Source organism: Erithacus rubecula (assembly GCF_903797595.1).
Source record: "Erithacus rubecula genome assembly, chromosome: 1".
NCBI lineage: Eukaryota > Metazoa > Chordata > Aves > Passeriformes > Muscicapidae > Erithacus > Erithacus rubecula.
Genome location: NC_136658.1, coordinates 38,097,829 through 38,125,536, shown reverse-complemented (window position 1 = coordinate 38,125,536; position 27,708 = coordinate 38,097,829). Strand labels below are relative to the sequence as shown.

Below are 27,708 nucleotides of genomic sequence, written 5' to 3'. Positions count from 1 at the left end.
GAAACTTCACGAAAATATTTATTGGCCACTGCACTCTTGCCCAAGGGCCATTTTAGGACCTTTTTAGGTTCTAAAGCAAAGTTCCAACCAAACTGTTTACTAAACCAAGGCAAGAACTTTTTTTCAGACTTTGATCCCAATTTAATCCCCCTTCCTATAAAACCAAAACTACTTATGAACTAAAAGCTTCCAAAATTCTTCACAAATTCTTATGGATGAAAACATTTTTCAATCAATAACCAGAGCATACATTATTACAGCCTACCATAAATGAGACACAACCATCTACCAGGCCAACAACAGATTACAGAGACAAGTGGTTAGAAAAGATAGTTATGAATTCTAATTTTTGTGAGGTTACTAATGTAAATATGCAGCTTAAATGTTGTCTACCTACACCACTGACATTGGTGTTGTGCTCAGCTGTATTCTAATTTCAAAATAGAAGTATAACAATTCCCTCTTTTAACTGCTAGGTGAAATTGCTGATGAAATTATCTTTGATTGAATGTATTCGTGACTCACTGAGATAATGATGCATGAAAGATACTTGAATTCTGTTCAAATGCTGATCATTTAATGTCTTGTATCAGTAAACTTCACAGACTATGCCTTGAGTTTTGGAACTTCTAGTCTCTGTATAGTAGATCTCCAAAATCAGATATTTTATTTAATTTCTTTTGCATCAGTGCAATCACATTCAGTTCTTGACCAGCTCTAATGGTCAATTATGGATCTTTATCTCTGGTTAATATAATTAATTGTAAATACTTTGAAAACTTTATTAAATAACTATCTTTCTATACAAGTAATTTCATCAGATTTAATATATTTTGAGATTGCAAAACTTGGAGCCATGCTTTTTGTTATCAAATAACTGATATATAATAGCTTACATTACTGAATATCCTATTTATTTTTTTACCTATCTCATAGACTTGCCACTCATTTGGAACTCAATTGAAAAAACCTGTTCCAACATGCAGATACTTTCCAAGAGGATTCAAATTACCTGGCTGCTCAAAATGATTTCCAGGGATCAAGCCTATCATAGCTCTACTATGAATATGAAAGCCTTGAATAGAATAATTTGTTTGAAGGTAAAAGAGACTGAGAAATTAAGCTAATGAAGGCTTTCCACAGTTAAGTTCCCAAGTGCATTGCTTTCCAATGAATCTGAAATATTTGAGACTTTCAGACTGCATTAAATTCCAGGAGCTTGAGTCAAGGTCTGGCTGCAGTGAGAACTGTACCCAGCCAGGAGTCCCACAGGAACAATCAACCTTCTCTTCAGTTACCTGTGGAAACATTGCTAAAGATATTTCTGTCAACCCGTTTTTGTTATATGAAAAACACATAAGGGGCAACAGAGTTTGGAAGACATGGAACAGATAATAGCAGACCCACTAGTTAAGTGAAATTTTTGCATTGCTGTAGAGAAGAAGGTCTCTTTTTATTGATGTTGCTAAAAGGATCAAATTCCTTTTCTGGGCTCACAGACTTCACAAAACATAAACACAATGTACACTTGATACACACACTTTAGGAAAGAAAAAATATATGATACTGTTCTATCCTTGCCCTTCCTTATTACTTATCTGGAATGTTATTTTTCTGCTATGTTTAAAATTAATTTTTGTTTTTTTAATCTGTAAGGACTTAATAGCACATGCCAACTCATCAGATGAAAGTTCCTAATTGTTTTTTTTATTTCCTCTGGAATTTTTATCAACAGACTATGAGGAAAGCACAATTATAAAGTAGGTTGATATGTTTACCATTTCAGTTTATGCCTTCATAAAATGTTTAACAGAGTTCCCTCCTTCTCAGAGTGCCCAAAGCATGGAAGCACACACACTATCTTCATTGGTTTAAATTTCCTTTCACAAATCACAGAAGGCTTCCTCACTTTCTCTTCAAAGAGACTCTATTATTTTTGTCAAAGTATACTCTATACAGGCAGAGCTGAATTCTCTTGAAACTGATAGTCCTCTCACGCCCACCTCTCTACAAACAGTAGATGCAGGGAAACTAATGTGAATGACACAAGATAATCCTTGAATAGCTGACTGAAAAATTAAGTTAAATGCACCCCTCTTCTTTCAAATATCTGAAATAGTTAAACCAGCTTTTCATATTCCATGTTTCATCATTTCCTGTACCAGCTTCTGTCGAAACAAGCAAATATCACAAGCTACAAATACCAAAAAATGAAACTCCAGATCTATTTCCATAAGATTTGGACTTCAGAGTTAGGTTATGTTCGGACAGACATGAAGTAATTACCAAAATGCTTTGCTGGTCTTGGATTAAAATGTGATTTACATGTGGTGATCAGAGAAACCACAGTGAGTTTTGTGGAGATGTGAGAAAAAGGTCATGCAATGAAAAGTATCAGCTATGTAGGTAGAGCATAGAGACATCACTGTCACAACATTTGATGCTTTTCAGCTCCTTTGTAACATGAATCTGTCATATTGTCAATACAAATGATACAACTCACACCTGTTAGTAAAATATTGTATATAATGCTGTCTTGCTCTCTCCCTCACAACAAAAAAAAATTCAATATGGTACAAAAGTTACCCATTTTTCCTTCTCAGAACAAAACAGATGTCATGAGATGAAAATATAGCACCCTTGAACAGAATAGCTTGTGCATCTGAGGACAGATGCACTCTACTGCTTCCCTCAGTGTTGCAAAAATTCAACAAAAGAGGGACTTTCTTTTATCATTCTGATTAATACTACACATGGCATTTTAAATCGTTCATTCACATACCACATCACCAGAAAAAGGAAAAAATCTGTTCTTTGTACTTAAAGTCCATGTGCAGAGTGGCAAAACTATTCTAGTGTGCAGATAAGCAATCTTGTAAAGTGCAATTACATCTGGCATTTAACCTGCAGTGCTTAAACTACTTTTACCATACAAAGCTGGACAGAACTTATTTAATCAAGCATAATCTATTAAACAGATGTGCTGCTGAGTACAGAAATTACCAGTATAATTAAATCCTATAATGGAATTATATTTTACTTCTCTGAATCATTTTAAAGCTATTCTTACATAGACTTCTATTGTGATCAAGCTGTAAATCTGCCTTATTAAAATTCTTACAAATGAATAATCACATTTTGTATTTTATGTGTTCCTGAATTCTTCAGCCTCTGTGCTTTTATACTCTAACACACTAAATTTGTAGTACATCTACAGAGTAATTGAAAGGCTTTTGAAATTAATAACAGAAAATAGAGACGAAACCCCATAAAATAACAACACCTTTTCATCTTTCTGCATCTCTGAACAATGTTAAGATTTTTCATTTAAATATTGAAAAAACTGTAAAATCACTACTGTCAAACAAATAATCTTGACAAAACAAAATAATTATGCCATACCCAGGGTAACATTCAGCATGTTCTTGTCACTTGCTGCATTTTCATATCATATCACAAATCCAGCATGCAAACACGATATTTAGTTTACCGAACAGACTTCTGACCTCTTATTCTCCCTCAACACTTTGTCTCCTTTCTTCCAAGTGATAGTTGGCTTTGGAGAGGCTTGTGGCTTGCACTCAATGACAACTTCTTGGCCCTTGGTAACAATTATTGTTTTCTTCATTTGATTGAGTGGGAAAGTGGGAGCTGAAGCTGTTAAAAAGAAATACATTAACTTTACAGAGAACAATCAGAGCCTTCTGTTTCATTATGTTCTAATAGAAGATTAGAAAAATAGATTTGGTAATAGAATCTTAATTTTTCTCTTTGGAATTATTATGTCATAGTTGAAATTTTATGAAAGATTTAAAATCAACAGCCAGGATTATATGGTAGGTTTATAACTTAATCCAAGCACAGATTAATGAGAAATCTTTCACATCAGCAGGTTAGACTAAAACTACTTGTGAAACCAAATAACTTTTGAAATTAAATAATACAAATATTTTAGCTACACTTTTGCCACCCTTTTTTTTTAAATTTTTTTTAAACCAAAAACTTGTTAAAGGTAAATATTTAAAAATTAAATGGAGTTTTATTTCCACAACAATTCAAATTGCACTCTCTAGAATTAATGATTACAGAAAATATTACTGTTGGAGAAATTCGATTTCTTTCAGTTCTTCTATTTGTCGGAATAATCGGAATGTCAATATGAGAACTTCTTAGTGGAAGATATTATGTTTTGTTCTTAGTATTTCACTTTTTAAGAAGTCCCATTCTTTACAAACAAAAGCTAAACCAATAAATGCATTACAAAATGGCACTAATTACTGTAATCTCACACCGAGAAAGGAAATTAGTTCTCAAGTAATCTCATTTGATTGTGGTTTTTTTTAACTTCTTTTGCAAAGTCAAAGGCTCCTATCTCAGCTACACCTACCGGGACATTACACTTCATTGCCTCAAATATGTAGGAATTTCCTACCATTATTTTGGTTAATCCTCATACCAGAGATATTTATATGGGCAATTTATTCTGTTCTTTTCCCTTTGGTAAGGCAGCAAATTAAACACAATTGCTTCTTTACTACAATATTATGGTTAAAATTTAACAGGGGTACAATCTTGCAAGTAAGGAAATGAAAAGCTAATTTTACTGCAGCAATATACAAGGGCCATTTCTGATAATGAAGAACATCCAAGAAAGTGTGCAAGTACATGGCATACCTAGGTATACCTATTTTATAACAGATACAAAACCAGAGCAAAAGAACACTATAGGTGTTTGTGGACTGAATCACAAATGACCAATGATGAAAAGCCAATCACTGGCCTTGGCTTTTAACTTTATGGCTGTAAAGAAATGATTTCAAGACTTATCAGTGAAATTCTAATGTTGACCAGCTAGGAAATTGTTGAAATATACTAGAAAGTTTATTTGCCAAAAGAGCCAAATGTTAGCTGAAATGCAGTGTATTTCTGCAATTATAGCTTTGTTACTCATTTCACTGGGAATTTATAAGAATGATTCACATTGCAGGTCTAATCTCTGATAAAAACCATTAAATGACGTTGGTGGACACCTTTCCTCTTGCTACATCATACCCTAACAAAGATGATACGAGGCTTACAAGTCTGTCTCAATCCCCTGGAAGGGCACTTATCACTATTGTTCCATTGCATCTTGATGCAGTTTGCTTTAAGGAAAATTACTGTTGTAAAGTTCTTCAAGTGTTTCTTCATTAACTGCCTGCTTCAGCTTTTGGATAGTGATATTTTTATCATATTTCTGAGCAACACTATGGAGTATATTTGTTTTTCTGTGAAGGATATTCACCCAAGTATATAATTTGTATTATTCTATCAGTTTAGGTGATTCCATAAGATTTTTTTTAAACAAAGATCATGCATAATTACCTTTGAATAATGGCCAAAGTAGAAATAATAAGATAAATTTAACAGAGATTAAAATACTTTTACTTCCTCTAAATTTCATCTGCACATACACTTGAGGGAGTAAAACATTTCATTGCATTTATTTGAACTGAAATAGCCTTATATGAGAAATACTCACAAAATGTTGCTGAGTCAGTTATGTATGAATGACAATTTTTGGTTAACAGAAGGTTCTATGCTCTCTGGGGCAACAAATGAGTCACCCACACATAAAATCAAGAATACAAAGAAACTACTTTTATCTACTCTGCTGTTTGGACTGGCAGAAGCTGTTCTTGTCACAACAGTCTTAAAAAAAAAAAAAATAAATTCTCAAAAGGGGAAAAAGGAACAGCTTATTCTTCTCCAATACTCACCTAAAATCTTCAGCTCGGCACTGGCATAAATCGTACCGTACTTATTTTCTGCTAAGCACTGATACATTCCAGCATCTGACACATTCACACTTTGGATCATTAGAACACCATTAAACATCTCAATCCTACTCTGTAATAGAATCAGAAAAAAAAAAGTTAAAAATATTCTATAAAAACAAAAAGACACTGGAAAATTGCTGTGTTATTAGCTCAAGGTGAAGCAACAAAAAATGACCAAAAATAAAACCGAGCAAGAAGTGTCATTGGGCTTTCCTTTTTCTTGTTATACAAGAAATTACAAGAATAAAAAGTAAATAAATATTTGACAGTAAATATTTTCAGAGTAAATTCACTATATTCAAAGATTTCTTTTTTCTATTTGCTTGTTTTTTTGCTTTTACCCTTACATAACTTTTAAAACCATCTCATCCTGGGAACTTTAAGGAGGCAAGAATTCATTCATGGATGTAATATATCAGATGATGTTCAAATATATAGCAGATATTTGGTCTCAATCATGGTGCTACTTTTGTAAAAGTCGATATGAAAGATTGCTTGCATAAGTAAGAAGGAAAGAGGCCAGTATATTTTATCATTAGTACAAATTCCTTATTTGAAAGGCCTTCTAGTAGCAAACAATTGTCACAACTGGAAGAGAAGGAGCATCAATAGCTATTTATGGAATTGAGTATTTCGTAAAGCTATAATATGAATAATTTGAACTTCTCTAAAACAACTCTGAGTTTCATTATAACTGCTGTTGTAAGTTAAAATTGATAAGGCATAAATTGTTTGGGAATGCAGAGGAAACTGTGATAAAAAATTCACTTTGTTGTAAGCCCTCACCCATCTCAAAGTAAAATTTAATTTGAAATTTTAGAGCCTGGAGAAACTAATGGTTTGGAAAATCAGAGAACCAAAAAGTAGAGATATTTAAATTGCTTCAATTTCAGCACTAATAGCTCCATCTAAAAAGGCAGAAATGAATAGAGCAACCTTATTTTCAATGCCTCACAGCTTCAGAAGTAAACTGATTTTATGTTTCCTTTCTGATTGTTTGCATAATTGGTTGATGTTCACAGATAGATAGAAGGGACATTCGCTGAAAAGGAAGACATTACATCTTTTATATTCATAAATCCATTCTGTGAGTTCATTTGCAAATACAGAAATTTCTTTTTTCCAGAATCAAACAGCTTTATTTTAATCTGGAAAAATAGGTTAAGTAAATTTACAAAACTTTTCTTTACTCCAAATAATCTGAGACTATGAAATGGAAAGGTTTTAGGCAAAAAACCCACATGCTGTGTGATGATGCTATGATGATTCAGTGAGAAAAACAGAAGAAAGTGGAATAAAAGACCATGAAATCAGTGGTCTTTTAGAATAAAAAGAGAATTTTGTTGATGTCTAATTCTAAAACATATCAGGAGATTGTAACGAAATACTTTGCATTCTGGGAGTCTTACATGAACCATTTTAATGGGCTTCATGATGAGTTCTGGTACTTGCACAGAACAAATTGAATTGCAAATGTGGTGGTCATCACACTTTTTGCATTAACCAAGCAGTAATTCCTGAAGCACTTTTCAGTGATTTCTTTAACTGGCTTTATCTGAATGGAAGGAGAAGGATCCAGCACACAGGTGCCTCCCTGCCTGGTGTACCTGTGTCCAGAGAGGAGCTCCATTTTTCAGCCAGCGATACGTGGGCCGCGGTTTTCCAGTGGCTTTGCACTCCCATCGGAGCTGATCTCCACTGTCTAACTGTGTGTCATTCAGCTTCTCCACCCACTGTGGGAAGGCTGCAAGCAGAAATTGCTGTGTTAGAGTCAAAGATTATAAAGTGGTAAATCTCTAGCTGATGTGCAAAGACCTAATCAATTAAAAAGCTTAAATTAATGGACCTTACAAGACTTACCTTACTCTCAGAACAAAGCACATTAATAATAAAAAAAGGAGGCTCAAATCAAAAGAGACAGTAATAAAATTTAAAAACTCCAAACTTTTAAAGAAGTGCTGTAATGGCACTAACATGACCTAGAATAGAAACTCTCCTGATTTAATAAAGTCCAATGGATTAAATTGTACTACTATATTATTGGGTTCATTACTTCTTAATTTAGGACAAATGTTTGGTAGTCACAATAGAACATTTCAATAATTTACAAGACCTAAGATATTTGAATTGTGGTGAGGAGGTTAATTGTCATAGGCTGTATTTCATGTAGTTTTCTCAGTTTACAAGGAAAACATTATTTAGCAAGGAATGACTGGGAATTTGGTAAAGAATTTGCACATATTTTTGTTAAAGTGTCCTAAGTTTAATCCATATTTTAAGTGCAAAATGCTTTTAACATTTTTAAGCACAGAACCCATGAGATTTCATGGGTATTCATCAGGAGCAAAAATTACGCAGTAAATCAATCTTAAAACAGTCTTTTCTTTAAAGGCAGGCAGTTGATAGCTGTATATGTGATCACTAGTACCTAACTTTCTTGAAGTAATCCATCAAAAATAAGGCATATTTTTTTCAGAGAAGTAGAACTTTAATGTGGCAGTTAATCAGAAAGCTATTTGTAGGACCTTATAATTTGGAGAGCATTATATGACTCAGGGAGAAACTGAGCATTGATATGCAGAAATAAAAATATATGCTTAAAAGCCAGGTTTTGGGTTTTCATACTGTAGCTATATCACTTTATATAACACAGAGGGTGATAGATGACAATTATTAACTTAAGGATATAAAATGCTGGTTTAGGATTTTTTGTTTGTTTGTTTGTTTTGTTGTTGTTTGTTGTTTTTCCAAATCATGGAGAATAAATAGCTAAAAGGCATTGCTAAAGGGATGCAAAATTCTGCATGGTACAAATACAAGTCCAGATCTGTCATAACAAAGTCTCTGCTTCAAATGACAGATAATTGATAATGTACTTAAACATGGGGAATGGAGTTTAAAAATAAATCTTTGAATCTAGCTGGCATTTGACAGGTCATCAATCAAAGACGTGAGAAGATATGAAAAGGCATGACAGGTGACTAACTGCTTCTAGCTTACATCTTGTGCATGGATGATAAAGAAAGTGAGCAAGGTGTCTGTCATTCCTAAGCAGGGAATAGTTGGCTTCAGAGTCCCAGACCAGACATTTGTCAGAAACTGGAAGCATATTAGAAGAATCACTCATTTCCTTTTTAGTAGAGGGAGACAGAAAGATTGACCCAGCCCCCCTCCCAAACCCAAGACAAAAAACCTGCACTTCCTTATTCTTCTTATTACAGTCAAGGCAATGCATGGAATTCTCTACATGTGCTCTGCTGTGCTGAATTTCTTCTTTCTGAGGTTATAGCAAAGGGTCTGACAAAAGTCTGCAGAAAGAAACAGGTTTTGGGCGCCCCTGCTTATTTTTTCTCTGTTCTCCTAAAAATATAATTTAATTGCATTGTATAGTTGCTATTCTCATTTTGAGTGCTTCAATATACACAAAGGAAGCATGCTGAGAAGAAATAGTTTCCTTTGAAAATAAGTACATTAATATGATTCCGGAAGATGAGACAGTTAAATGTGTAGCAAAAAAGGCATAAAAGACAGCCAGTGGTACCATAAAATCAAGCAGTTTCAAAGAGGAACTAAACTGTTCCTGTTTATGTTTACTTGTTTTCATTATTTTGCCTTCCTGTAAATTTTACTATTTGACCCAAAACATATATAATCTCACATTTCTATGTTGAATTTGAGCTCATCATGAACCAGAGTGTCCAGAAAAGAGTATGAACATTTTCACACTGAAACAAAGCTGCCCCAAGCCTGGCTGCAGACTTGTTCTCTTCAGAACTGCTGTTCCCCACCCTTTGTCTGTGGCTGTCTTGCTAACACAATTCTGGCACAGGTTTTCTTCTGAAACTACAAACTTGTAAATCACAGTGACATGACCAATTGGTCAGAACAACCTTTTCCCATGAGTTGAAGTATTTCTACTCTAAATTTTCTCCTCACAGCCCAAAAAATAGGCCTGTGGAGTCACATGTCTCAAACTGTTGAAGTTGCCATCAGTGAAGGCAAGATTACTACTCCTTTGAGAATAAAATAGCAAAGTAATAGGTAGATGTAGCTAGAATAGAGCTAAAAGTGTGATTAAGAGAAACACTGCTCATCACTTTTTGGCTTCTATTTCTCTCTATCACAGAGGATTTCCTCTCTGCTAGTAAGCAAGGGTCACTCTCCATAAAATCATAACTCTTGTTCTAAAATCTTATCAATACTTTTAGAGCTGAAACATTTAACTGAATGTGCAACATCTGACTCAAAGTACCATTTTTGTGTCTTTTTTTTTTTCTAACGAAAGTATCTTAACACAACCCTGATAGATGTGCATGCAAAGAAAACTTCATTTCATAATCACACTTTATTTTGATTAGAAAATTTAGCCAGATTTCAAAAGTCACAAGTCCTAATTTTTTTCTTATAAATGCAACATTCTTCTTGGGGAAAAACAGGTATCTGCCTGTTTTTTAATCTGTCCAGTGAAGAGTTTTGGGGTGACTATGAGAAAAGATAGATGCATTTTAATGTTCAGTAGTGTTTATGAATGTTGTGCCAGAGCTCTATACAGTGTTTCTGAGATTTTTAAAAGGCCATCCAATCCATTATTTATTTTATGCTGCATTTCTGCTCCTATTTATTCAAGGATGTCAAAATGCTTTACAAACATAAATTGGCAATAAATCTGCAAGCTTACTGGCCAGTTTTTAAATCCTCTAGGCAAAATGAGATTAAGGTATGGAAAATGTAGATTATTTCTCAAAAATTTAAGCAGCTTTTTGTCTGAGAGGAAATGAGGACAGAATTTTACATAGACAAATGCCTTAAAATAATGTCCTACAATGTGAATGAATACAGAGTTTTGGGTGAAAAAAATTATTTTCCTATATATGAGATTAATTGCGAAGAGTAACATAGGAGAAGCAGATTGAGAAAGACAAGTGAGGTCAAGAGAGAAAATTTAAACAATTTTGACTACAAAATCTCTTCTCTTGCCAATTTTACTGTGTGGGACTAGCCTGTAGTGACAGGAGTGAATTTTTTTTCCCACTCAGTTTTTATAATTGAAATAGATTTTAAAATCAGTATGATCAGTTACACTGCATTATGAAATATTCCTGCTGTCAGATGCTTGTTCCACTCTTGTGTTATGGCAAGTAATCCCTCCAGCTGCCAGGAAAGCATTGTTGTGTGCAGGATGAGCCAAAAGAAAAACAGCCAAAATGTGATTTTAATAATCATATAACAACTCCCTGCTGATCCTGGTAGTAGTGAGCAAGTAACAGAGAAAAAAAACCCCAAAAGGTTAAGAGTGAGAGAAGAGCAGGAATTGCACATACCAGTGCTTTCCATTGGGAAACTTATGTAAGCCAAAATTTGAGGAGAAACAAAAAGGTTAATGGCAAATTTATCCACTCGCATTTTAATTTTTGAGCTCTCTTCTCTCAATCAATTTGAGCTTGAATAAAATTTCACAGAAACTTACAGGATGAGCAGATCACTTGGGGGAAAATCACACCTCTCAAAATAGGTTGCAATGCATAAGACAATGCATGGCATTTAAAAAATTTTGTTTTTAATGCCTACAGCTGAATTTCCACTAAGTGTTGAGATTATAATAATCTGAAGTTGTCAGCATCTGAAACATTGCTTTCTGAGCAACATCTGAATTGTCAGCTGCACCAGGCAGTCATGGTGCATCTGGATTGCTGCAGCAGGTAAGAAGTGAAAAATCACTAGTTTGTGATTAAATGTGACTAGGCAGGCAGACTGGGTGTCCTGGGCTTTCTCCAAAATACTCTGTGGTGACCCAGATCAGATGCAACTGACAGGGTGAAGAAGATTCAAACAGACAGCGAGTGAGTTCCTACAGAGATATGTAAATTGTGAGACCGCAGAATGAAACAGCTGGTCCTACAGACTGCTCTGAAATTTTACAAGAAACCCCTGGTAACAAATGACGGCCTACATCTGAGTTTCTGAGCCAAAGTACTCGTTGTTACCTGGAGGAATAAGATGTCAGTGAAAAGACATTGAGCTTACAAGTAAATAATTCATGTTGGCCGTTGTTATGAACAAAAGGTACAGCAGAAAAGGCCATTCCAGATAATGCCCCCAAATCCTGCAACATCAGCTGTCAGCAAGGGAAGCAGAGAGTTTTGTGAAGTAACATTTGGCTAAATTTTGTGTACAAACCTTCTAACACAAACCTTCTTACACCTCTGGAAAAAGCAGTCAAGGTTTGCAGGCCAGTGAGCACTAATGCTCCCTTCAGGAGCATTGAAGGCTGAGAGAGGCTCCATGGGGAATATTTTACCTTGAGGCCAAGGGAAAGCACTTGTGGGGGTTAGTAAGCTCTGCTTCTTGTCCTGCTCTATTGGAGGCCACTGCTGGTATTGTCCATCTGAAAGCCTTCTGTAACTTGTTCTGACTCTGCTGCCTGATGATGCAGAGAGGTGAAACTTAATGTACTAGTCTCACCTCTCTATTAATAGAGGAACGAAGCAATATGAACTCTCTTCTTAAAGTGTCAAAAAAGCTGTCCTAATGTTATTGCAAAAAACACCAATGATCTAAATTTGTGCTCCATTCCGTAAAGGCAGACTCTATAAATGTAATTTAGACAGTGCTAAAGAATGAAAAATTCATATTTCTATCTAAACAGAATAGGACAAAACTAACATTGTAAATATTTTCCATGGATTTGAGAACCACATTTATTTCTGCTCAAAGCAAAAAGCTAATGAGAGATGAAGAGTTGTGTAGAACACTATATTATATTAGCTGTCATTTTATGCCACAGATCTGCACGGTGCTCTTGAAGAAATAATTTCATTTTATAGCATCTTAGCTTCTCTCTTCAAGAGCACCTTTTATATTCTTTTAAGTCTAAAAGAGGAAGCAGAGATAATGATAACACCTTTATATGGTACTTTGGCATCTAGTAGTTTCAGAGCTCTAGAAAACAGGTACAAAAGTGTACGAGCTGGAATACATCTTATAAGTCCAATTAAATTTTCTGAATTTCTAACATTTTTAAAAAAAGTTGTAGAAAAAGACCAGCTGCTAGATCCCCCTGGCCCTCAGGTGCCTTTCATACCTTTTCATGCCTGCTATACTTTCATGGAAATAATTTACAGTAAGAATTTGAGAAATATCAGTGGAGTGTTGTCATAGTAGGAGGCATGGAGTAGGTGCTGGGCTTTGACTGCTGTTTTCAGTAAAAGTATTATAAAACCTTTGCTGCCATTGCAAACTGGCAAATCTGAAATTAAATGCACAGACTATCATATTAACCATCACATAATTTTTCCCTTATATACAAAAAAAATTGAAAACAAAAACCTGCCCTGGGCTCTAGGTGGGTGAGAATGAAAAGCAAGGAACAAAGCATGATCCAGAGATATGCTGACACTCACTAAAATCACCTGAGTTGAGATAAGGACATTGGAAAACCAGAGAAGACAGAAAAATTGATTATGGACTTGAAAATATTGACATATGCGGAAAATAAACAAAATATATTATGCTAGTCTATAGTTATTTGATGAAAATGTGTAACAAAGAGAACTTTGCATAGTTAGTAATGGGAAGAAGACATGAGGAGCCATGGGCTGAAATCAGAAAAAGAAAATTGATCGAGGGGAGAAACATTTTGTTAGACATGTCCATTAACCTGAGGTTCTATCTAAACTGCAGCATTTGGGATTCCACTGGCTGGAATATTTGAAGACAAAACAATCCTGCTTGAAAGATCTGTGGCATAACCTCCCACAGTAATATTTTCTGCTAAGTATTTGAGGTTGTAAGGTTCATGAAATGATAGAAAGTAGCGTGGCTAAAATTGCTTAAAAGTAGTGGGACTCAATCTTGTAATATATGCCAAAGCTTGACTTGCAATTATTCAAGGTATGGATTACATAGGCTTTTGTTTCTAGACTCTAGAATGCAGCAACAGTATAATATAGAATTCATGGAGTTTGTTAAATATTTTTATTTTCAGGGTTTCTTTTTTATTTTCGATCTGATGCATGAATCCTACTTTTATGGTCACTCAAAATTTTTTTTTTGGGGTCTTAGAAAATGTCTAACACTTTGTAAAAATCAGAACTTTAGGAAATTGTGCATACCTAGATTGAAAATTTTCTGGATAATTTCCCTTCTTCAGATCTCATTCCAGTATAATGAGCTTGACAAAGCTCAGCAGCCCAGCATGGCACAGGTAAAATATTAATAAAAGTGTGATAATAACCCTAAAACAGCTTCAGCATTGTTTTCTGACAGATAATTCATGTTTAGGTTGCATGCCATTGTTACATACGAACTAAAAGGAATAGACTTATAAAATTATAGCTTTGCTCTTTAATTAAAAAAAAAGAAGAATCCCATGAGAAATTGTATTTATGCCAATTCATCAAAGGAGTCAACATTATTTAATCTTCAGACTTTAATGCAATACTAAGGAATAAATACATATACCTTAATTCAAAACATTTTTTTTGGTGTATGGTGTGTACTCTATACAACAAGGAATCTTGCTTCTACTGAACATTCACGTGTAGCCAAAGCCTTAAATGTGGACAAAGCATTTCAGGACAATACAGTGTGCAGTTACACTTACTGTATACTTGTAGCTGTCCCCTGAAGACATTTCTTCCACGAGAATTCTCAGCCTTACATTCATACATTCCTGAGTCCTCTAGCTGCACATTAGGTATTTCAAGCACAGCTTGGGATTTCCTCAGGCGGGCTTTACTTGGATTATGACCATTAACCTTCCTCCAAGAGATTGTTGGAACAGGGCTGAAATATTTAGTGAAATTAATGTTAACACTCTTCTGCTCTTGAGAATATAGATTCTGTTATCTGGTAGTTTAAACACTTAATAATCTAAGTAGCAATAAAACATAATCACAATTAAGGTTCATCTAATGGTTGATATAGTTCACTTTCTATAGGGAATCCTTAAAAAATGGGTTGCTGCATGGAATGTGTCTCTTTCATCCACAAGGGAGGCTATTTTTATTGAGATCAAGCAAATCACTTGAAATCACTCTCTCTAGAGTTTCTTTAGCACTCTATGCTTTACTCCTGAATGCTGCAACTTGATAGGTCAACACTTCAAAACTTGGATGAATTTAGCAAATTCCAAAACATCCCAGTTTTCCTGCAATGAAAGTGCAGCTTAGGTCAATCAATGAAAGCATCTGTTTAGGTGGGGAATTTCAACACCACTCTTTCTTGGGTAAATTTAAGTGACCAAATGTATGGAGACATTTTTCTTACAATATTCTTCAAGATGCAAAATTAGTTGTGTGAGGAGATGTACTTATGGCACTGCTGTTTCTGTCTCACAGCATTGCACTCTTGCTTGTGGCAGAAGAAGGGTTTGTCACTACAGCTTGTTGTTCCACAGAGGTCGGTGAGGACCTCTGGGTCATTTACATCCATACTCAGGGAAGAAATGCAATAAATAGTATTTGCACTCTTAAATGTTTCTTTTTAGATCAAAACTTCATAAGCCATTGTGCACCCAGTGGGCCTTATGATGCAGACATACATTTTTCTAAATATGGTAGGTATTTAAGAGGAAAAATGAAAGAAAAAAAGAGAACTGTTGATAAAAAAATATTTGATTGTGAGCTGAAGAATGGACTGCTTCAGGTACTCCACAAGAAGCTTGGAGGACACCATATAAGAAAATGCAATTTTTTCAAAAAACATGGTTTTTATTTATTTCTAGTCTAAACTTAGATATGAACACAGGACCTTGTGGTAGTTTAGAAATGCAGAGGAAAAGCACTTAATAATAGTTCAAATTCAAATTACTTTAGCTTAAATTCAAAACTGCTATGAATTGCTGCCATGATTTCCTAACTTTCACTTGCTGCAAATGCATGAAGTTTCATTAAGGGTATCACCTTTATCTCAATATTTCAGGGTATCCAGTTTGAGACACAAAAATTTACTATGTGACAAGCAAGTTCTGGTTATTCTTCAAGCAGTTAGAATCAGGCTGTGAATTACTGCAGTTGTACTCAAACTTGCAGACAAGATGCTCCAAATTCTAGTACTTTATAGAGATCAGGACAATTCCCAACATGCAATAGATTATCAGAAGATCCTGAGTGTCACATATCATTGAATTACTTTGAGCCTATTAACACCATTTCCTTACAAAACCAACATATAGTCCCATATGGAATTCACTTTAATATACCAGAAAGAGAAAAGAATAATTTCCCTTATCAGTTTGCTGCACTGATTAATTAACCTGACCAAATGAACTTCATTGTGAGTGTGTATGTATTCATATCTGAGACATGGTCCCTACAATATCTTGCTATTCTTGCAAAATGATCTTTTATCACTGTCAACGACAGAAGAAATACATGTATGGAACATTTTATTCTTTCTCCTTTCTAAACAAAACAGGCTGGTCTCTTTTCTTTTTATAGACATTTCTGGATCATGTGATGAGTGTAGATCATGTGAGGGGTGTGGATCATAAGGCCTCTTTCTTTTGTTTTATTTTTTTCCCTCTATCACCATAGAAGTTTTGTAGCTTTCTCATTTTTTAATCTTAAATTACTTTATTGGAGACTGATGTAAAATTTTGGTATCATGTGAGTTTGGTTTGAGGATTCTTCTGCAGCTTGTATGTTTCTAATTTATAGTTTGTTTCCTATTAGAAGTTATTTTCCATTTTTTTCAGTTAGAAGATTGAAAGAACTTCTCATTCCTACCTGATATGAGCTCTTCAACATGCTACATTTTAAATAGGAGGGATAAAGAGGACATTTCTTTCTGATGCACTAATAAAACTTTCTGTCTTAACCTTACCTGTTATGATATTCCTTTCACATCTTTAAGAACATATTTTGATTTGCTATACTTTAATAGCTATATGTATGTATCAGATGTATTACAATTAGCAATCTTTGTTTCTTTTTTCCCCCTTCTTTAGCTCTCAGATTTAATTTCTAATTGCACACTTCATTCTGATATTCAAATTTAGACTTGTTCTTGAACGACTTGTGGAGATTTTCAAAGTCTTGTGTTTCACATTCAGCTTTAGGAGTTAATTCCTTGTATTCTTGTCTTCTTTTTATATGGAGTATAATCGTGTCAAGATTACTGGCTGCAAAACATCTACTGTGGCCAGATAAGGGTTCCATTGATCATTATTTATCACAACACAAGTCCACAATGGGAATAGGAATTCTTGTTTTTGGTACAGTGTAATGGGACTCAGCAACTGCTGCTTTATGACTGAGTGTACAGACACATTTTATTTGGGATCTTAACAGTGTCATACTCACTGCATCTTGTTAATTATTTGGCTTTCAACCCTGCTACCAGTAAAATCAGTGACAAAAATGCTTCTTCTCTTCTCTATTGTCATGGAGGAAAACATGTCCTGCTGAATAACAGTAAAACGATTTTTTTTTGGTAGTGTTTTTGGTAGTGGTGTGTATTTCTGAGAAAAAGTCAGAAGTTTATAACCATGAAAATTGTCTCGTTTAGCTGTTATTAGATAATTCTGAAATTCATATATTTGGAAAGTTTCCTTTAAATTGCATTTAACTAACTTTTTGAAATTTGCTTTTGTGTTTTCTGCAGCAAGTAAATGTGTATAACATAGCAAACAGAGAAAACTGCCTGTCTGGGTCATTAGGATGTACATTTTAAAACAACTCAGTTATTTCTTCATCAGTGTGAGGTAGTAAGTGGAATTTTTCAAAGAGATAAAGTTACTTTATCTGTGCAGATTTAATGATTCCGAAGGAAAGTACTCTCATATTACAAATCAGTATTTGCAGACAACTTGTAGTTCTGTTTAATGAAGCTTATTTTCACATAACTCACAAGTGACACATGAATTTTACATCTGAAATAAAAATATATCTATACCTATTTCTCCTCTGTGACTTCTGTGAGAATGAAATGAAACACTTGAGTGGGGATGTGAAAGAATAAAATTGTGTGACTGTTCTAGAAAACTCCTAAAGTCCAGCATAAAAGCTAACCAACATATGCACAGTTTTCATCTTTTCAAATGACCCACAGCTTTTTGAAAAATAGAGCAACTGCAGAAGTATTTCTAGCATTAATATGAATTTAATGTAATATGCATAATTATTGAATCTTAAAACCATTATAATCCATTTCTATTTTGGTCTCAGAAGATATTTATGGGAATAGATTTTCCTTGTTTATTTCAACACAATGCACATGCAACTCCTGTGAATAAATTGATTTGAGCTTCAGTTGAGTTCAAAGACAAGATTTCTCCTCACTTTTGGAAAAAAAAGTCCTCTGAATGCTACTTGTAACTCTTACTACCATCAAGAAAAACCCTACTTGATTTCAGAAACACTATAATTAAACTTGACATTAATCTAAACTGAAATAAAAAACATAAGTGGTCCCTGGTGACTGTGATAGACATTACTGTGAGCTTGTACAGTTTGAATTTGAAGAAAATATGAACCATAATTTTACCTTTTACATTTAGAAGAGATTGTAAGTGTCAGTTTTCAACAGTATATTATTTGGGATGTGTGCTATTGAATTAGTTGGAATTCTTCACAAGCTTCAATAAAGTATGGAATAAAAAAAAATTGGATCTTTTAAAAAATTATTGGAAGCAATTCTTCTTCCTGTCAATTTCATATGTGAAAGAATTTCATTACATCCCTAAAGTACATATTTATTTTGGGAAAGGGGAGAGAGATATAAGAGTAATGTTTGAATTTTAAATACCTTTTCATGGATCTGAGCTCCTAGTATTTCAAGAATATTTTAAATAGGAATGCACAGCTCACTTTTTCTACACTCATTTGGTACAGATTGATGTGATATTTTGAAATACCTTTATCTACTACTGTAATTTAATTCCTCTCCATGATTTCTCTTTACCAAGCATTGGTGTTCTGAGCTGCACCTTTAAACCCACAAGTTCACATCATAATATTTCTTGCAAACCTCTGTATGCCTATGGGGACTAGAAAAAAACCCTGTGTTTTCTCATGCATCCCTGACTTGCAACTGTGTTAAATATCTTTCATTATTGTAGAATAATTTTGAGGGTTAAAATGTTGAAGACTATAATGAAATTTTCTCTGTCAGATGCTTTCCAGGAATACCTATCAACCATTGACATCTACCTTTAGAATGTCCCATATAAATCTGTTCAGAGCTTTATGAGACACAATAACCACTTTTCCTTTCATTTATTTCATTTCCTTTCATTCCTTTTTTAACAGGTAGTTAGTACTCATGAAATTCATCAGCTGTGAGTATGGTGATTTAAAAATTAAAAGAGAATAGAAGCAAATGGTGATGAGCTTGAAGCCAGTGTGCAAGAACAAGTCCAGGTCTGCAGGTCACTTCAACAGATGCCCATGAATGTGCTAAAAACATCCACTACATATATGAGTATCCTGTATTAATGTGGAAGTGCTTTACCACCACTACTAGCTTGTTCTTTATGGCACAGAGCAAGGACAGTGCCTGCTTGGCTGCATACCCAGCTCCAAGCACTTTATTCACACTTTAAATTACGGCATGTTAGAGCATCTCTCACATCTAAAATAGTGCCATGTATAAAGATGATTCATTTTCTATAATGGTTCATTATTTGCAGTGAATTATACTCCAGAGCTTCTCTTTACTGGTTGATCAGAGATTAAACTGATGTCTCAATCTTGACACTTAACAATCAACAGCTAAATTTAGCTAACATAGCTGTCCAATACCCTAAGTTAGATGATATAACAGGTAGCTTTGGTGATTAAAGTTTTTTTCCAAATTCTTAAATTTGAGTTAATCATGAACAAATGAGTCACCTGATTAAGGTGTAATCAAATGAGAACAGAAGAACCATAATAGGCAAAGGTATTGGTTTGAAAAATAATGAGGAAAGTGGAAAAGTTATTCCACAACATCTTTCTTTGCATTTAAAAGTTGGGTAACAGTGTTTCACAGAATTCACAGAATGGCTAGGAAGAGACCCTCAAGATCATCAAGTCCATCCCATTCCCTAACACCTCAACAAAACCATGGCACCAAGTGCCAAATACAGTCTTTTTTTGCTTTACTCTGGGTGAAATCGCAACAGCACAGGTAAAAATTTAGTACAAAAGAAGTGAACATCTCCTCCTATGTGTTCAGTGTTATCTTCATTACAAAACTCTGTATTATATTTCTGTCATCTTATTATTATAGATGCTATTTATATGGTGGGATTGAAGAGGTATTGAGCCATCATGTCTATTTAAAAATGATAGAAAAAACCTGTTCTTATTTCAGCCATGTAGTAACCATTTTTTCTAGTCTCTATATCACACCCTAACCCAGCATGTATCCAGGGGCATTCTGAAGAGGGCATTCTTCTAAGAAATATTAAAGACATAAGAGGAAAATTATCACCAATCTGTGACTGATCAAGGCTGTTGAGAAGGGAATTCAAACAGCTTGAAAAGCAAAAGGCATATATGATATCTGCTATTTTACTATAGGGGATAATACCTGAAGAATACATGATTTTAAGTAAGAGACAATGCTTTGAAGCAGAAAATTTCTTTGGAAAGATGACATGTATTTGGCAGATGTTCATACAGATCTTCAGGGCCACACTACAGCAGTAGAACTGGCATTTGCCTTTTGTTAAAGCTATTTTATAACTGAAATTTTGTGTCATTTTCCTCTGTTCAAAACTCTATCTAGGCAGACTTTCTGTAGCTTGCACATTGATCTAGGACATCCTGACTCTGTTGTAGAGATAAGGCCAGCATATGCATACAGATGCAGAAGATGAGGAAGACTAGTTACAAGAGTCCAAAAGTCCCAAAAATCTTTAAATACTATCAAGAATGGTGTAAATATAAACATAAATATAGCATTTTTGAAGAGTGCAAGAGGACTTTGAACCTGCTGGTCAGACAGAGTTTGAAGACAATGAGTGTGATGATTTCCAGAATTGCTGCATTTAAGGCTCTTCTGCCATAGTACCAAATACATTTATTTCTTTGTGGGAAATCCTGAAGAGCAACATAACACTGGTAACTCTGGTGACCTCTTGAGAAATTCCAGAATTTTTTTTTTCTTCTGATCCTTTCAGACTCAGACACAGAAGGAATGTCTACATGTATGCTTCTTGCTTCTTGATAGTAAGCTTGGAATGCAAAAAAATAAAAAGCTTCTCCATCTTTAAACTTAAAGCAAAGCTGCACGAGTTACTGAACACGGTTTTTAGCATCATTTATAAATTTTCTTTGATGGTTCTGAGAGAGAAAGGGAAGAGATTGGTAATATTGCTTCTTCAAGAATGACATTCTACTGACAGGGACTTACAGCATGATAGGTTTTTTTCCCACTTTCATTATGCCATATGGTAAAAGCAATGAAAACTAATGTTTTAGATTTAGAGTGAGGCAGAATGAGGCCTGGGAGTGTTACTTGAGATTTTTCAAAGAATCTTTATTACATTGCTATGAATGATGGCAATATTTGCAACAGTATTATAAAGTCTGTTCAGGAACCAGCCCACTTAAAAGAAGACAGAAATAAATCCAGCCTGAAACCCAGAAACAAAATCCAGTCTGGTTCTAGCACCTTATAACATAAATACTTATTAATCATGAGCTAAAAATGAAATTCATTAAAGTCTAAAAGTATTTATTTGATATAAATACTTTGTGCTATCAAATGAAAAAAAAAATAAAGAAAAAAAAGAGAATCTTGGATCTATTTTTGACATATAAACAAACTCAACTTGAAGATGCCATGCCTGTGTTTAAAAAGCTTCCTTTCTCTCATCACAAGCTTATCTTGAGGGGAAAGGACATCCTTACTTATAACATTGACAAATGTTGTTCTGCACAGAGTGTTTAAAAGTTTAAATTGAAAAGTGGCTTCCACAGCTTCCAGGTCTGGCATCTGATAGAATTAACAAAACGTTTTTCCAGTAGAGAGAACTGGTGTGAAGGGACATGGAGTGACATGATTTTTTTCTCCTATGGAGCTTTGAAACAAGTATTTCTACATCAGTTTTTGTATCTACTGTGCAGTTTCATTTTGGGCCAATAATTAAACAAGATTAATACTCTATGGCATGGTTTCTCCATTTTAAAAAGAGAAAACAGAAAAGTCTTGTCTCTGTGACTTGTTGATGAAAAATAGAAAATCATGCTAAACCTTGGTTTTGATGGTAGAGGCAAATTACTACTTGCAAATTACTGCTTGAGATCTTTTACACCATGAATTAGCTTGAGGTTTGAAAATGTTAATTTACTGGCATGCCTTGTTCCCACAGTATTTCTGCAATATGTAGGAGAACAACTAAATATTTCAATCGAGGTTCCAACAATTAATTGGACGTGTAGCATCTAGAATTATTTGCTTTATTTAATGCCAGGTTACCTTTAATCTCAAAGATGTTTCTGTGTGCCACCGCTATTGTGGGAAGAGGAAAGGACTGTTTTGTGTTCATGAAAAAGTACAAGTATCTTAATAGCTTCCAAAAGACAATAACTAAGAAACTTCCAGGGCTGATAGCTTCCATGAACTATCAGAATCCTTAGCAAAGAGCCATTCACTCCCTGAGAAGTTTCATACAGTTGTCCAAGGAAAAGACAGCTTATCCTCAGGGAGAACAGCTGACATGCTCGAGTACATTGACAACATAACTGTCACACTTGGCCCTAAAAACAATGAAGCCAAATTTATATCCAGATGTTATTGTCCTTTTTTAATTTTGTATGCATATAAATAAATAAATAAATAAATAAATGCATACATATATACACATATACATATATACATACATACATATATATATACATATACACACACATACCAGTGAAACATCCTCTATTCCCATGTTTGTACCCACTAGTACTCATCTGCTGCTTCCTGCCTTGACTGCTCAGTCCTGTCAATGCCCCTGGATTTCAGTGTACTGCAGTTAACAGAGGTTAATTTTAAGTTGTAGTATCACCAGTTTGTTAGCTCTGCTGCTCTTTAGCAAAATACAAGGGCTGAAGCAAGATGTGGATTCATGGTACTAACTAGGAGACTTAGGTTAGAAAAGTGCCTGTTCCCGGAATAGAAATCCTCATGAGACCTTTTTGACACGTTTACTGGGAAAGGGTCTGGTTACAGGAACATCTTGTCTGGTTCTCTTGACAGTTTGTTACAGGAGATTCGATCCTGCCAGGTCTGGAGGAAGAATCTTGGAAGACCTGTTTGGAAACATTCAAGACTAGTAGGTAATACTGGATTTGCCAAGATAAGCCAACTAGAGGACAGAAGTCAAGGAGAAATATATGCAAGACTTGGCTGATAGTTTTAACAGATGGTCTGAAAGTAAATGGCTGCATTTTACAGATTTGAAGAGCAGAGATGGTTAAAGTCGGTCCTTTGAAGTTAGGGAACAATGGTGCAATGCTGGAATCTTCTGTTCCCCTGTGTGCAGAGACCAGATGGATGTTGCAGTTGCATGTGCTAGATAGAGAAGTGTGCAACCTGGATCTGTGACTCATTGTGAAATTATTATTTGTGGACCTCTCGTTCCTCCAAAAATCACATATATTTATGCGGTAGACAAAGAAAAGAAAGGAATCAGGTACTGAGAAATCTCTGACCAAAGATTCATTCCTGGCTACCTTTAACCCTCTTTTCTGAAATTATTCTCTTGATCATTGCATTATTTGCCAGATATTGGCCAGACCTCACTGAAACAACCCTTTAAAATGTCGACTTGCAAAGCCTGTCTTTTTACACCTGCAAAAAGATTTGCAATATCTAGATCCTGCTTCATATCCATTTCCCTGTGTCATTGGCTTAATGAGTCACACTAGCAAAAATAACTTATTCAGAAACTTTGCATGAAGTGTCTAATGCTCTTAACCAAATCATAATAATTTTTTATTTGGCAGCTCTGATCTTTGCTTAGGTATTAGACCCACTTATCCAAACTCTTTGCCTTTATTTATGCATATTGAAAAATATTTAGTAAGCTCTGTCTACATAGATTAATAGAATGGTTTGAGTTTGAAGGAAACAAAGATCATTGAATTCTAGCTCCACTGACATGGGCAGGGACACTTTCCTCTAGACCAGGTTGCTCAGACCCCATCCAACCTGGCCTTAAACACTTTCAGGATGATGCATCCACAACAGGTATACGGTCTGCAAAGAAAATATTGATAGTGACATAAAACAAATAATAGTATTTTTGAGAAAAGCTTGAAGATCAATTAGGAAAGTCTGGTAAAAAAAAAAAAAAAACAGGCAGAGAAGGTAACAAAACTCGATATATTTAATGGATTTAAAACTTTGAGATATTTATTGATTTGAATTGATTCAGAGCTCATTATTTCAAGAGAACATTTTGAACATTTCTTAGATTAAAAGTCACTAAATTTCATTAACTTGTATGACTTAAATGTATTTAGCTTCACTTTATTTTTATTTAATTGAATTTGGAAAGCAAGATTTTAAATGGACTTTCATTTGAGTTCTTGCAAGCTATACTACAGATGGGATGAATGTTTACAACTGAGCTATAAATCTCTTCCAAACTAAGTTAACAATAGAATTATCAAGGCAACATTAAATATGACAAAATGAACTACACGTCTATCAAAACAGCCTTGCTGTAATTCAGTAATAAAATATAAATATTGTTAATTTATTCTTATTGTTAGCTAAGTATATTTCAAAATAAAAACAGAGTATTGACATTACCAAATTGAAATGACCTAGTATTTTATAAGAATGTTGGTTTAATATGAGTATGTTACTACTGTACATGCTGAAATAGCATGGGCATAAAATAGTGTCTTGAAAATACAGAAAAACAAGCAAAGGGCTTATGAGAAAAATTGTCTGTCAGCACTGTTGTCTATTGATTCTTTTGATTCAAATATCAATGTGCTGATCTATGTGGTTTAAAAACTTCATAGTATAAATAAAGAGATGCATAAAACTTCTTTTTGTTTTGAGCAAAACAATCCTTTTGGCATTCTATACAGCCCTTATTTTAAAAGCAAAGATTGAAAACTCTGCTAATCTGCAAGTACTGCAATAGCCCACATCTTATAATTTGTTTTAATGAGAACTAAAATATGATTACTCATTCAAAATTGGCTGCTGGCACTATCATAATACGAAGTCTATTTTTTTTCCCCTGACTAGAGCCAGAAAACCAATGAAATATGACTTTTATATGGAAAATAAAATTGAAGTCTTGTGTAATGTACAAACAAAAATGCACTAAAGAAAAGGCTGAAGTGTGAGGCTCAGGTAGGGTGTATGCATTATGCACAGTTTACAATACAAAAAACTGTGTGAAGGAGTGAGAGTAGAGTTACTTTAAATGCAAGCAAGAAGACAACTTAGAGTTATATGCCAGAAAGACTAATAAAGGAAAAAAAAGAAAGATGTTTCTGACACTTGCATATTTCTTGCTTTCCTCTGAGGCCAAGGGTCTGGGTTCATTGAAGAGGGCAGGAACTTACAGCTTTTCATGCCAACTTGGACAAACCAGTACTGTTTCATTTCTCAAACTATGAAAACTTGTTCATTTTGAGTCTTAAAAAAAAAAAAAAAGAAAAAAAAAAGTGTATTTCCATCTATGCATCTATGCCTGCCTTTAAGTCCCCTTTATTTAAACAATAATGTTAAAATTACTTATGACATAAGTATGCTCCAAAGTCAGGATGTGCTAAAGGATGTTTGAATGGCTGTCACCAAAGTGCTTCATTAATGAATGTGTCATATAGTGGGGATTGAACTTAGAGTCCTTTTGCATATCAACAGCATTAATTTTATCTCTTTCTAATTGGCAGCTAAGTGAAGGCAACAGAATTAATTCTTTGAACAAAGTGCTTGAAAAAAGAAATTAAAGAATGGACCAGTTGCCTCTAGATGTTTTTGGAAGAAAAGTCAGTAATATTTGAGAGAAAATTAAAATGGAAACCTGCTGTCACAGAAGACAGTGTCTGAAAAATAACATTTCTGAAGCAGGAAAAGCCAAGAATGTTGTAATTTGTGCAAAAGTGTCAGCGAGGAAAATTATATCTTCCACACCAGAACTCTTCTGAAGAACAAGGTCATGATCTGTCTTCCTGATTTACATAAGAAATCTAAGGTCTGACAGTGAAATGGACATAGAAAATCAGGATTATCTGGACTACAAACAGAAACCTCATTACCTTGTAGCTCATTTATTAGTTTTACAAAAAAATTAGGCTGTCTTTTTAAATAGGAAAAGACACAAGGAGTGAAAACTGTGTTACTGAAATGCAAATGTTAATGTACTGCTGTTTAGAATTATTTTTATTAATTTAGATGTTTTGAAGTTTTCAATTCAGATTTTTTTTCTTTCTCTTTTCAATTGTTTATTATTTTAACAATGTTTTATGTAAATACTAATCAGGATGTAGGAATTCTGCAAATTAAAAAGAAGCATTTCTTTTATTCTGAAAAACTTAAAAAATAAATAGATGATGTTAATACCTTGCTATTGCCAGTGGGTTTTCAGTATGTTTTTAAAAATATGTGATCCCCTGTTTTGTTAGGGAACAAAAGAAAATTCAAGTATTTCTAATAGAAATTACATAATTAAAAGAGTGGCAGAAAAGGTATCTGTATGCTATATATAAGTACATGTGTGAAAGATAGATGTAATTGAAACATACGATGTGTGCAGATGTGTATGTCCATAAAAGCAACTTTGGGCCAGCCTATATATCCTGCCAAAAGGTCACTAATTGCAAAATTCACACTCTGATATATATATATATATATGTGTATATGCAGTGAATTTTATGTGGCTCCTCTGTTGTTCTTGTCTTGTTAAACCTCAGCAGTAAATTATTGATTTATGCAGTGATTTCCTAGCCAATGGCTGATGCTCATGATAAGAAGCATTATCTAGTACAAACAAGATAATATCGAGATATTTCCTTCCTGCATTACTTTGAATTCTTTAACAATTACCAAGTCTGTTTGCAAGTGGCATCAGTAACATAATATTTTCTCTTGTAACTGAACGAGCTACATACTGCTTGGGTCAGACTAAATTCCTCCTCAGAATATTTTTCTCTGTCAAGCAATTAAGACATTTGACTTTAGTTTGAAGACAAAAGCTTCAGAGCTTCAATTTATTTGATTCTTTCAGTCATAGTGACTGACAGAGCTAAATAAACACTATTAATAAATCATTAATCAGTAACTAAAGACTAGGCTCTTCCTGGAATATTTGCCAAATGCCTACCTCAGGAAATCTCACTGGAACGTCTGTCATTTTCACAATTACAGTGGAGAGAGCAGAGTGTTTCGGACAGCTTAATTAAAGCATAAGAAAACCAGCAGCCTATTGGTTTTGAGACTGCAATAACCCCTGTGTTATTTACAACAAGAATTGAAAACACCAAGTTAAAAATACTAAATAAAAAAGAAACAAATTAGTTGTTGACTCAGATTAGCAAAGGGGGCCCATGGCAATGTCACAAGCAAAAACCCATACAGGGCACCAGGGATAAGAAATGGGGACAAAAAAAATGAAAATTATGAAAATTAATAGAAGATTTGATGAATTTTTACTTCTCACCTCAGCCTCTAGGTTTCAAATGGTGCCTGAAATGTCATTCATGTAATTATTACCATATTAAGTTGAAAGCAATTTCAGCTCAGCTGATTTGATTGTGCATTAATGGCTGGGGAAAGAAGATAAGGAATGTGCGTGGTAAAAATAGCTGCCCATTACAATATCAACAAATGGGGTCAATATATCCTATTAGATAACCCTAAATTCCTTGATCATTCAGGTGGCTTTGATTTTTTTTTTTTTTTTGTTTATTATAATACCAAATAAAAAAAAGGAAATAACCTTATC

General features: G+C 34.2%; 1 protein-coding gene across 2 annotated transcripts in view; it reads right to left on the bottom strand.

Annotated features, from left to right (window-relative positions):
- Positions 1 to 27,708, bottom strand: part of CNTN5 (contactin 5) — a 584,072-nt gene that overhangs the window by 112,387 nt on the left and 443,977 nt on the right. For both annotated transcript variants that reach the window (XM_079302225.1, XM_079302226.1), the window contains 4 exons: positions 14,422 to 14,603; positions 7,427 to 7,563; positions 5,760 to 5,889; positions 3,507 to 3,657 (listed from right to left, as the gene is read on the bottom strand). In XM_079302225.1, the coding sequence (XP_079158351.1) occupies positions 3,507 to 3,657; positions 5,760 to 5,889; positions 7,427 to 7,563; positions 14,422 to 14,603 (600 nt within the window). The remainder of the gene's footprint in view (positions 1 to 3,506; positions 3,658 to 5,759; positions 5,890 to 7,426; positions 7,564 to 14,421; positions 14,604 to 27,708) is intronic.